Below are 13077 nucleotides of genomic sequence, written 5' to 3'. Positions count from 1 at the left end.
TTTGGAGTTAGATAAACGAAATTTCAGTCTGCTTGCAATGTACTGTTGTAAAGCTTGATTGACAATAAAGTTCGCTTTGACTTTGACAAACGTAACAACAAGCGCAGGAAGTACACGTGAAGTTTGTGATTTCTGTCATGAAATATCTAAAAAGATTAAAACACTTTTAAATAAATATATATAGTCGAATTAAATCAGAGAAATACAAATAAAACTTGAACAGTACAACGTGTTTTAACGAAATGACACCGCATCGGAACAAAGTATCTGCGCTCGTTTCCGGGGGAACGTTTTGTTTGCGGATCTTCTAACATGTAGCCGACAGGGGCGGCTTTTATTACCTTTTCCAAGAAAATCCAAGAAACAAGGTAACAGCTAACTACATTATTTCAGAATTTTAGCGAAAGTTGGTCTTTGTTGTCTCTCAAAGTGACCGGACGGAAAACTCTTCCTACTTTTGTCAACGTTTGACGTATTTCTCGTTTTCTTGTGCGTAAACAGCACTTTGCGTTTAAAACAGATTATAACTACTGCGAGTATTTTAAAGATTAGTTTAATTTGTCAGTCCATGTAAAGATAAAACAGCAAAAAAGCATTTAAATGGGTTAGACTTCATGCATCCGTATTAACGAAGTACTTTCCACCATGTGACTGTTTTGCTGGGTTTGTATCAGAGTAAGTTTGTCAGTCGGTGCTGCAGTTAAAGTGGTGTTGGTGCTCGAAGTAGAAGACATGTCAGAACATGTCCAAGACTCAGCTGTGAGCGCCAGTAACCTGCAGCTGACGTCAAAGAACAAATGTTGGAGCATTTATGACTCTTCAAATACGACCCCTGGCAAAAAATGAGAGACGCGCCACTCATCTGGGAAGTTCATTCAACTCTTTAAAGTCTCAGATATTACTCAAAACCTTTTCTGTTCCCACCAGAACATTCTGGTTTTGTCAAACTGACCTCAAACAAACAAAAGTAGGTAAATTAAGAAGCAGTTAAAGAAGATGCTGCCAGAGCTGTGACACCTGTCTTATTGACAGTAATGATGGGAATTTCGGCTCTCTTTAGTGAGCCGGATCATTTGGCTTCGCTGATTTGGTTCCATTTTAGCACTTATACTTTTTAGAATTCAGCCAAATTTAGCGCTGTTTTGACTTGTGATTTGTATTTGAACACATATATCACTTAAATTTCAATAAATTGCTGTAGCCAATTGCATTTACAGTTGTAAAATCCCTTGTAACTCTCTAACTTGCTTGAAGAACCACTCTGCTACACAAAGCAAAAAAATGCCTATAAAAACCTAAGTATAGAAATTAAAATAGGACAGCGATTGACACAATTGTCAAAATGCATCCAAATACTGCTTCTTTTTCTGTTTTCTCTCATCTTTGCACCATACTCCTCTCCCTCCCCCTCCTCATGTCACCCTCTCAGCGCTGCTACCCTCGCCCCTCCCTGCTTGATGATCCGTGTCAATCCTCACATGATTGGCTGCACAGCATGCATGTGACAGCCGTAGCTAGCGCCCGCTTTTCTGAAAGCGAAAAGTAAAAAAATAAAAAAAAGGCTCCCATCGTTCACTTAAAAGATCCGGCTCTTTGAATCGGCTCGTTCGCGACTGACACATCACTAATTGACAGGAAACAGCTGAAAGCATGAGAAAAGAAGGTAATTCAGCTGAGAGTGTGACAATCGGTGTTTGTGGTGCTCGGTCAGCTGAGTTTAAGATTTTTAGCTCAAACAAAATGGGAGGGTTGTAAAAGAGAAACATGCAGGAAGGAAGACGTCAAAGAGTCGGGATAGAAAACTCGAAGCGATTTGTCTGAAAATAGGAAATATGCACAACAAAAGAAGTTAAAAACCAGTGGGAAGAAACAGGAGACGTTTGTGAGCAAACTGTAAGAAACGAGTGGAATGAAATGGGATTTCCATCCAGAAAAGCCAAATATGAAGCATCAGTAACACCTAAAGAGAAGAAAAGCAGCTCCCAGCGGCTGAAGAGAAGCAGCCACGGACTGTGGATGGTTGGATGGAAGTGATGTTCAGAGATGAATCACCAAGGAGACGATGCTGGAGCTCTAGTTTGGTCCAATGAAACATAGAAAGATGAGTGACTGAAGAAAAGCAGCTGATTTCCAGCATCACTGAGGATATGGGCTGATGTCAGGGAGAGGACCAGAGGAGATGGCAGCCATCACCTCTGCTGTGAGTGTTCAGGTGGACTCTGAGACACTTTTTCTTTAAATGTCATCAATCAGAAGGAGGTTTGATGATGCTGAGCTCATTTCCAGGATGATAATACATCACAGAACAAAGAGAGTTCAGACTTTCCTTCAGGAAGACGAATCAACTCAACGACATGGACAGAAAAGTTCAAATTCAAGATAGAAGATGTTATGTTCCATGACAAGGCTCCAGATTTTTTAGGCTTGTGTTAAATTAAATAGTTTTGAGACATATTTGTGTTTTTTACTAAATAAAAAGGATGAATTAACATCCTCCAGGCGTGTTTGTGACATATTTTTTCCAGAGGTTGTTCAGAAAGGTTGTGAATATCATCCTGTGGACAATACCCATTTCAGACTAAATTCATGGGATCCGTAGTAATACACATTTCCTGATGTGTTAATCCATACAATAATTGAATATGTTTTGATGCTGGAAAGCCTCACAACACGGTTGCACTGACATTTGAACTCTGAAGATATCAGTAGGTGTTTGTTATTGTTAAACTGGTGTCTCCAAATGTAGATAAACAACCTTCAATAAGGAAAGCCTCAAGTCTTTAACATTTGAGAAACCAGTTTTGTTTAAAAACTGTGTGTTTGTATGTTTTTCACCACTGTTTATGGTGATTTGGGAATTGTTTTTCAAAGGAATTGATGAAATGATACAGCAGGGGGCAGCAGAGAGCAAAGGGAAGGGCTTCTGGTTTGTAAGAACTGAACTTTCAGATAAAATCTTTTGGCAAACTGATTTTGTAATTCTCTTAGATCTCAACAAATAAAAATAGACAATGATCTGAAGTCTGCGTGGGAAACATGGGATTAAAAAGAGACACTTTAGACGAACAGCTGATTTTCTTATCCTTACTGTGTCTTACAGGCTTCATCATGGACGGAGCTTCCAAACCCGAGGCAGCAGGTGAGCCGACCGTTGCTGCTCAGGTTCCTTTCCTTCACTTGTGTAGCACTTTGGAGAAAATCCAGAAGTCTAAACTTCGTCCAGATAAATCTAAAATCCTCGGGGATTTCATCGAGTCATGGCGGAAATTTCACTCTGCCCTCCACAAAGACAACCCAAAAACCACAGACTCCTTCTATCCTGCCATCCGCCTCATCGTCCCCCCTTTTGAACGCGAGCGAATGGCGTACGGCATCAAAGAGAGCATGTTAGCTAAACTCTACATCGACGTTCTGGGGCTCCCAAAGAATGGCTCAGAGGCCAACAAGCTGTTGAACTACCGCGCCCCGACTACATCCCAAGGAGAAGCTGGAGACTTTGCCGGCATGGCGTACTTTGTGCTGAAGAAGCGATGCACCAGCGAAGGGAAGCTCAGCATCAAAGAGGTCAATGACTTCCTGGACTCAGTGGCTATCAATAACGCCGGTAAGCAGAAGGATCTCGTGAAAAAGAGTCTGCTGCACCTCATTACCCAGAGCTCCGCTCTCGAGCAGAAGTGGCTCATTAGAATGATCCTGAAGGACATGAAGCTCGGCATCAGCAAGGAAACTGTTCTGCAAGTCTTCCATCCGGATGCTGCCGAGCTCTACAATGTCAACACGGACCTCAACAAGGTGTGCCAGCAGCTCCACAACCCTTCTGTGTCCCTAAGTGAAGTCTCCATCGGACTTTTCTCTGCTTTCAAGCCCATGCTGGCAGCCGTGGCTAACATTCGCGGTGTGGAGAAGCAGATGGGCAACAGCCCTTTTTACATTGAGACCAAGCTGGACGGGGAGCGCATTCAGCTGCACAAAGACGGGGACGTGTACAAGTACTTCAGCCGCAATGCTTTTGAATACACGCAGCAGTTTGGTGGCTCACCGCTGGAGGGGTCCCTCACCCCTCATATTCACAATGTTTTCAAAAGCCACGTGGTGAGCTGCATCCTGGATGGCGAGATGATGGCGTACAACCCGAAAGCGCAGACCTTCATGCAGAAAGGGAGCAAATTCGACATCAAGAGGCTGATGGACGACTCGGAGTTACAGACGTGCTTCTGCGTGTTTGACGTGTTGTTGGTCAATAACCAGAAGCTTGGCAAAGAAACGCTGAAGAAGCGCGATGAGATTCTGCAGACCGTTTTCACGCCGGTCAGCGGCAGGATGCATCTGGTGCCCAAGACTGAAGCCAGAACCATGCAGGAGGTGGTCAATGCTCTCAATGACGCCATTGACACCAGGGAGGAGGGGATCATGGTTAAGGATCCTTTGTCCATCTACAAGCCTGACAAACGGGGGGAGGGCTGGCTGAAGATAAAGCCAGAGTATGTGGATGGCTTGATGGATGAGCTCGACCTGCTGATTGTTGGTGGTTACTGGGGAAAAGGGAGGCGTGGGGGGATGATGTCCCATTTCTTATGTGCTGTTGCTGAAGTTCCAAAGCCTGGTGAGAAGCCTTCGGTTTTCCACTCCTTCTGCCGCATTGGCTCTGGCTACACCATGAAAGAGTTGTATGACCTCGGCTTGAAGCTCGCCAAGCACTGGAAGATCTACCGAAAAAACGACCCGCCGGCCTCCATCCTGTGTGGGACAGAGAAACCAGAAGTCTACATTGAACCCTGCAACTCGGTCATCATCCAGGTTAAAGCTGCTGAGATTGTGGGGAGCGACATGTATAAAACCAGCTGCACTCTGCGCTTCCCCAGAATTGAGAAGATCCGGGAAGACAAGGACTGGCACCAGTGCATGACTCTGGCGGAGCTGGATCTGTTCCGCAGCAAGGCGTCTGGGAAACTGGCCTCGCGGCACCTTCACATCGACAACCACGAACCGCAGAAGAAGAAGCGCAAACTGCCGAGCAAAGCCAAGAAGGTGGTCGGCATCATCGACCACTTCAAGCCCCAGGACCTGTCCGGGGTTTCCAAGGAGACGGATCTGTTTGAGGACGTGGAGTTCTGTATCCTGAATGGCACTGAAGATCACCCAAAGTCTGAGCTGGAAAAGGGCGTGGCCAGGTATTGTGTTTTTAACTCCAAATCAGAATGAGGAAACTCCACCAGGAGGTGGAAACGAGCTTTAAACACTGATTTATTATCGTCTTATAATTGGATTTGGTCGACAATCACTCATTTTCAGAGCGAGTAGATGCAGAGCTGCATTAGTGATTATTTGGTCTGGTCTTAGGGCTGAATAACAACCCCTCTGTGGTGGTTTTTGGGCCTTTATTCGACAGCAGTAGACAGGAAAAGGGAGCTCCTCGCGTACAGCCAGCTGAGCTACACGGTGCCTCTGTAAAAACTATCGTTTTTAACCTCCAAAATATCACCTCCGACATGCAGTGCAAACATGCATGTTGTTTGATTGAATCCAACGTATCCTACAGTGTGCATGGATGGTTTTGGACGCTTTCAATGAGCAACAAGCCGATGGTGCGCGACAGAGAAATGAAAAAGGAATAATGCTGTGCCCAGGAGTTAAATCAGAAGCACCTAAATACAAACGTTGATAAAACCAGCAAAATCGACATTTACATTGGTCAAACTCGCCAATATATACATAATGCGCCACAATATATGAATCCAGGTGTGAAAGGTAAACCGGGGAGGATTAATAGCTACCAGGACCACATCACCTGTGGGCAACGGCGGAGGACTGCACTCCTGCACCAGGGAGTCCATTATTCTTCCAACAAACACAAGAATTTACACAAATCCCCTTCATAAGACCACTGGAGTAACCTGCCCAACAAACTGGGCAACTAAGTAGTTAACAGGAGTCCACCATGACATCTTTTATCTAGTCTGTGATGCAGTTTCACAGACCACGACAGAAAAAGACATTACTGTCGTGCACTGTTGCATTTTTATGCCCTACCTTTTGCTTTGTGGCTCATCTTGAATATCCTGACCCACAACTTTTCATCTGTACTGTGACATCACGCTTTTCACCCCCCACGCTTTCAGGCAGCTCACCCCACACTGAGGCGCTCCAGATGTTCCCGATGGCTGAGCTCTTGGGCCCTCTGGTGAATAGAAGTCCAATAATTTACAAACGTTTGGACCAGAAAGATGTGAACATGTTTTACAGAACTGAGGAAAGGGCAGAGTCTGGTTTTTTATCACTATAAATGGACTTTAAGCGCTGAAATAGTCATGTGGTCCACTCCTGGTGTAACGTTATAGGTAAAAGCTTTAAAAAAAACATGAAATCTATTCAAATACTGAAAAGGTTTACACTCAGCTGGAGGCCACTGGTCACATGACCACACTTGAAGCCTCTAAAAACACTTGGAATTGATGAATTATTTCAACGGTGCAGAGATGATTTTCTCCAGAACCTTAGATAAGAAAGTCAGTTTGGATCGGTCTCTGGTTGCTTTAAGATAAGGGCTCCAAAATGAGTTTTCTTTAGCAAAAAGAAACAAATTACAGACAAATTACATTCTTTAAGATAACAGCTGACATTGAGGGGAATACTTTTTTTTTCTTCTATCTTTGGGAGAAACATCTGTAAAACCTGTTAAGAGGCAGAATTAAAATGGATTTTACATAGCAGTGTTTTTTACATAGAGTTACATGGATTTTACATAGAGTTTAGGCTGGATTTTATATAGAGTTTAGGCTGGATTTCACATAGAGTTTAGGCTGGATTTTACATAGAGTTTAGGCTGGATTTCACATAGAGTTTAGGCTGGATTTTACATAGAGTTTAGGCTGGATTTTACATAGAGTTTAGGCTGGATTTTACATAGAGTTTAGGCTGGATTTTACATAGAGTTTAGGCTGGATTTTACATAGAGTTACATAGATTTTACATAGAGATTAGGCTGGATTTTACATAGAGTTTAGGCTGGATTTTACATAGAGTTTAGGCTGGATTTTACATAGAGTTACATAGATTTTACATAGAGTTTAGGCTGGATTTTACATAGAGTTTAGGCTGGATTTAACATAGAGTTTAGGCTGGATTTTACATAGAGTTTAGGCTGGATTTTAGATAGAGTTTAGGCTGGATTTCACATAGAGTTTAGGCTGGATTTCACATAGAGTTTAGGCTGGATTTCACATAGAGTTTAGGCTGGATTTCACATAGAGTTTAGGCTGGATTTTACATAGAGTTTAGGCTGGATTTTACATAGAGTTTAGGCTGGATTTTACATAGAATTTAGGCTGGATTTTACATAGAGTTTAGGCTGGATTTTACATAGAGTTTAGGCTGGATTTCACATAGAGTTTAGGCTGGATTTTACATAGAGTTTAGGCTGGATTTTACATAGAGTTACATAGATTTCACATAGAGTTTAGGCTGGATTTTACATAGAGTTACATAGATTTCACATAGAGTTTAGGCTGGATTTCACATAGAGTTTTGGCTGGATTTTACATAGAGTTACATAGATTTCACATAGAGTTTAGGCTGGATTTTACATAGAGTTACATAGAGTTTAGGCTGGATTTTATATAGAGTTTAGGCTGGATTTTACATAGAGTTACATAGAGTTTAGGCTGGATTTTATATAGAGTTTAGGCTGGATTTTACATAGAGTTACATAGATTTTACATAGAGTTTAGGCTGGATTTTACATAGAGTTTAGGCTGGATTTTACATAGAGTTTAGGCTGGATTTTACATAGAGTTACATAGATTTTACATAGAGTTTAGGCTGGATTTTACATAGAGTTTAGGCTGGATTTTACATAGAGTTTAGGCTGGATTTTAGATAGAGTTTAGGCTGGATTTTACATAGAGTTACATAGATTTTACATAGAGTTTAGGCTGGATTTTACATAGAGTTTAGGCTGGATTTTACATAGAGTTTAGGCTGGATTTTAGATAGAGTTTAGGCTGGATTTCACATAGAGTTTAGGCTGGATTTTACATAGAGTTTAGGCTGGATTTTACATAGAGTTTAGGCTGGATTTTACATAGAGTTTAGGCTGGATTTTACATAGAGTTTAGGCTGGATTTCACATAGAGTTTAGGCTGGATTTTACATAGAGTTTAGGCTGGATTTTACATAGAGTTTAGGCTGGATTTTACATAGAGTTTAGGCTGGATTTCACATAGAGTTTAGGCTGGATTTTACATAGAGTTTAGGCTGGATTTCACATAGAGTTTAGGCTGGATTTTACATAGAGTTTAGGCTGGATTTTACATAGAGTTACATAGATTTCACATAGAGTTTAGGCTGGATTTTACATAGAGTTACATAGATTTTACATAGAGTTTAGGCTGGATTTTACATAGAGTTACATAGATTTCACATAGAGTTTAGGCTGGATTTTACATAGAGTTACATAGATTTTACATAGAGTTTAGGCTGGATTTTACATAGAGTTACATAGATTTCACATAGAGTTTAGGCTGGATTTCACATAGAGTTTAGGCTGGATTTTACATAGAGTTACATAGATTTCACATAGAGTTTAGGCTGGATTTTACATAGAGTTTAGGCTGGATTTTACATAGAGTTTAGGCTGGATTTTACATAGAGTTACATAGAGTTTAGGCTGGATTTTATATAGAGTTTAGGCTGGATTTTACATAGAGTTACATAGAGTTTAGGCTGGATTTTATATAGAGTTTAGGCTGGATTTTACATAGAGTTACATAGATTTTACATAGAGTTTAGGCTGGATTTTACATAGAGTTTAGGCTGGATTTTACATAGAGTTTAGGCTGGATTTTAGATAGAGTTTAGGCTGGATTTCACATAGAGTTTAGGCTGGATTTTACATAGAGTTTAGGCTGGATTTCACATAGAGTTTAGGCTGGATTTCACATAGAGTTTAGGCTGGATTTTACATAGAGTTTAGGCTGGATTTTAGATAGAGTTTAGGCTGGATTTTACATAGAGTTTAGGCTGGATTTCACATAGAGTTTAGGCTGGATTTTACATAGAGTTTAGGCTGGATTTCACATAGAGTTTAGGCTGGATTTCACATAGAGTTTAGGCTGGATTTTACATAGAGTTTAGGCTGGATTTCACATAGAGTTTAGGCTGGATTTCACATAGAGTTTAGGCTGGATTTTACATAGAGTTTAGGCTGGATTTTACATAGAGTTTAGGCTGGATTTTACATAGAGTTACATAGATTTCACATAGAGTTTAGGCTGGATTTCACATAGAGTTTAGGCTGGATTTTACATAGAGTTACATAGATTTCACATAGAGTTTAGGCTGGATTTCACATAGAGTTTAGGCTGGATTTTACATAGAGTTTAGGCTGGATTTTAGATAGAGTTTAGGCTGGATTTCACATAGAGTTTAGGCTGGATTTTACATAGAGTTTAGGCTGGATTTTACATAGAGTTTAGGCTGGATTTCACATAGAGTTTAGGCTGGATTTCACATAGAGTTTAGGCTGGATTTTAGATAGAGTTTAGGCTGGATTTTACATAGAGTTTAGGCTGGATTTCACATAGAGTTTAGGCTGGATTTCACATAGAGTTTAGGCTGGATTTTACATAGAGTTTAGGCTGGATTTCACATAGAGTTTAGGCTGGATTTTACATAGAGTTTAGGCTGGATTTCACATAGAGTTTAGGCTGGATTTTACATAGAGTTTAGGCTGGATTTTACATAGAGTTTAGGCTGGATTTTACATAGAGTTTAGGCTGGATTTTACATAGAGTTTAGGCTGGATTTTAGATAGAGTTTAGGCTGGATTTTACATAGAGTTACATAGATTTTACATAGAGTTTAGGCTGGATTTTACATAGAGTTTAGGCTGGATTTTAGATAGAGTTTAGGCTGGATTTCACATAGAGTTTAGGCTGGATTTCACATAGAGTTTAGGCTGGATTTCACATAGAGTTTAGGCTGGATTTTACATAGAGTTTAGGCTGGATTTTACATAGAGTTTAGGCTGGATTTCACATAGAGTTTAGGCTGGATTTTACATAGAGTTTAGGCTGGATTTCACATAGAGTTTAGGCTGGATTTCACATAGAGTTACATAGATTTCACATAGAGTTTAGGCTGGATTTCACAGTGTTAATTATCTTAAACGGCGTTCTGGGGTTGTTGAAAGCAGCCTATCACAAATGAGTGCTTCATGGTGTCATTTCCATGCCAGGTGTGGAGGCTTCGTGGTTCAGAACCCGGGACGGGACACTTACTGCGTGATTGCCGGCGTGGAGAACATGCGCGTGAAGAATCTGATTTCATCGAACCAGCACGATGTCGTCTGGGCCTCCTGGCTGCTGCAGTGCCTGGACCAGAAGGAAGTGGTGCCATGGCAACCACGCCACATGATCCACATGTCGCCCTCAACCAGAGAACACTTCGCCAAGGAGTACGACAGCTACGGCGACAGCTACTTTGTGGACACCGACGAGCAGCAGCTGCGGGAGGTGTTCGCCCGGATCGGTGACCCGGAGGCTGCGGCGGCGGCGGCGGCGGTGGAGGAGCGTTACAGCTGGGACACACTTCCTACAAGCATGTTCAGAGCCTTCACAGCTTATGTGGACGTCTTTGCTGACATTGGAGACCCGAAGAGTGCCTTAGCTGCCTCCTGTCTGGGCATCAGGGCGCTGGAGTTTCGCTACCATGGAGGCACGGTGGTGCAGGCGCTGGAGGAGGGAGTTTCACACGTTATTATCGAGGAGGAGACGAGACTTCTGGGTCTGAGGACTCTGAGGCGCTGCTTCAGGAAGAAGTTTAAGATTGTAAGAGACTCGTGGGTGACTGATTCGATCAAAGCAGGGCATCTGATGGACGACACTGACTACTGGGTTTAAAGGTTCCTGGTGAAGACCAGGCCCCTTTTAGTGTTTTAATGCATTTCTAATGATAGTAAAGGTGAAAATTAAGGTAGAAGATGGTAAACTTAATGAAAGTCACTTCTCAAGGTTTTCATACAATAACTTTCCTAACGATCGACAAAAGATTTTTATTGGTTTTAATTCTCTGGGCTGCTGTAAAATCACAATGATTTTATTTTGTTTTATGTAACTAGAGTTGTATTATAAGAATTTAAGCTATTCTACTTTTAAAAATTAATGAACATTTTCTGCAAAAATAATTCTTTTAGCATCAAAAATAGATAAGACAGATTGAGAGGAAATTACTTTCTAAGGTGGAGCAGAAGCAGTAACATTTTCCATTGTACAGCTCAAGCTTTTATAAACCTATTACCTATTATTGTAAAGTTAATATTAAAGACTTCTTCTTTCACTTTGAAGGTTTTATTTGTCAGGACAAAAGAAAATTATGTTTTTTTTTAACATAACTTAAAATTAGTTCAATCCAACCTCAGATGAATAAAAACACGTGAGATATTCCACTTGTTTGATATAAACTGAACCAAAATGCAGAAGCAGTGTGTGAAAAACTAGGAAACCAAACACAGCAGATCAGCACAAACACCTCATACCAGCTGTCAAGCACGGTGGTGGAGGGCTGATGATCTGGGCTGGTTCTGCAGCCACAGGACCTGGGCACCTTGCAGTCATTGAGTCCACCATGAACTCCTCTGGATACCAAAGTATTCTAGAGTCAGATGTGAGGCCATCTGTCCCACAGCTAAAGCTGGGCTGAAACTGGCTCATCAACAGGACAAAGATCCCAAACACAGCAGCAGATCTACAGCAGAATGTGGGAAAAAGAGAAGAATCAAGGTGCTGCAATGGTCCAGTCAGAGTCCAGACCTCAGCCTGACTGAAATGCTGTGGTGGGACCTTAAGAGAGCTGTGCAGAAACCAAAGCTGCAAACCTCAATGAGCTGAAGCAGCGCTGGAGAGAAGAGTGGCCGAGATTCCTCCAGAACCCTGAGAGAGACTGATAACGTCCCACAGGAAACCATCACTGCAGCTCACTGCTGCTGAAGCTGCTGGATCAGGGGTTCACTTAGTTTTACACTCATTGCTGCTGAAGCTGCTGGATCAGGGGTTCACTTAGTTTTACACTCACTGCTGCTGAAGCTGCTGGATCAGGGGTTCACTTAGTTTTACTCACTGCTGCTGAAGCTGCTGGATCAGGGGTTCACTTAGTTTTACACTCACTGCTGCTGAAGCTGCTGGATCAGGGGTTCACTTAGTTTCTCACTCACTGCTGCTGAAGCTGCTGGATCAGGGGTTCACTTAGTTTTACACTCACTGCTGCTGAAGCTGCTGGATCAGGGGTTCACTTAGTTTTACACTCACTGCTGCTGAAGCTGCTGGATCAGGGGTTCACTTAGTTTTACTCACTGCTGCTGAAGCTGCTGGATCAGGGGTTCACTTAGTTTTACACTCACTGCTGCTGAAGCTGCTGGATCAGGGGTTCACTTAGTTTTACACTCACTGCTGCTGAAGCTGCTGGATCAGGGGTTCACTTAGTTTTACACTCACTGCTGCTGGAGCTGCTGAATCAGGGGTTCACTTAGTTTTACACACACTGCTGCTGAAGCTGCTGGATCAGGGGTTCACTTAGTTTTACACTCACTGCTGCTGAAGCTGCTGGATCAGGGGTTCACTTAGTTTCCCGCACACTGCTTCTGTGTCTTTGTTCAGTTTTTATTCAGTAAATAAGGACACAGTGTAACGTGTCACGCGTTGTTCATCTGAGGCTGTAATGCCCTCATTTTAAGGACCAGCTGACTTTTAATTTTTTTTTAGAAATGAAAGATTTCTTTCTCCTGTTTTCCTGTTTAACACAGATGACATAACCTGCTTTTATTTTTTAATCATTTGTGTTTGTGCCCTTCAAACTCACAGAACATGTGATAAATATATAAGTGAATATAAGTCAGGATAAGTGAATATAACTATAAAAAAAACCACATCATGACCCTTTTTAACGAGAAAACAAAAGAAAGTGCTCCCAAACGGCTCCTTTTGAATACTTTTATGTGTTTACATGTTGAATTTTTAAACTAATGTGACAGAAGCAGGAAATACGTTGTTAAAACTGTGAAGTTCTTGTGTCTGAGTGCAGGGA

At 41.7% G+C, this 13077-nt stretch overlaps 1 protein-coding gene across 1 annotated transcript; it reads left to right on the top strand.

Moving 5' to 3' along the window:
• The first annotated feature begins 295 nt into the window (after nt 1-295).
• lig4 (ligase IV, DNA, ATP-dependent) lies at nt 296-11345 on the top strand. The gene is made up of 3 exons (XM_072373905.1): nt 296-368; nt 3101-5171; nt 10235-11345. The coding sequence occupies exons 2-3, from the start codon at nt 3109-3111 to the stop codon at nt 10896-10898; spliced, it is 2727 nt and encodes a 908-aa protein (XP_072230006.1). The 5' UTR covers nt 296-368; nt 3101-3108; the 3' UTR covers nt 10899-11345.
• Nucleotides 11346-13077: the final 1732 nt, after the last annotated feature.

Source organism: Leuresthes tenuis, unplaced genomic scaffold (assembly GCF_036924035.1).
Source record: "Leuresthes tenuis unplaced genomic scaffold, fLeuTen1.0.hap1 SCAF_1, whole genome shotgun sequence".
Lineage (NCBI taxonomy): Eukaryota > Metazoa > Chordata > Actinopteri > Atheriniformes > Atherinopsidae > Leuresthes > Leuresthes tenuis.
The sequence above is the reverse complement of the archived record's forward strand: the minus strand, read 5'-3'. Positions and strand labels throughout refer to the sequence as shown.

Bases quoted from the DNA above. Each gene is read 5' to 3' on its own strand.
- lig4 (XM_072373905.1), top strand. From the start codon at position 3,109: ATGGACGGAGCTTCCAAACCCGAGGCAGCAGGTGAGCCGACCGTTGCT. The intron at 5,172-10,234 runs GTATTGTGTTTT...TTTCCATGCCAG, and splicing joins CTGGAAAAGGGCGTGGCCAG to GTGTGGAGGCTTCGTGGTTC.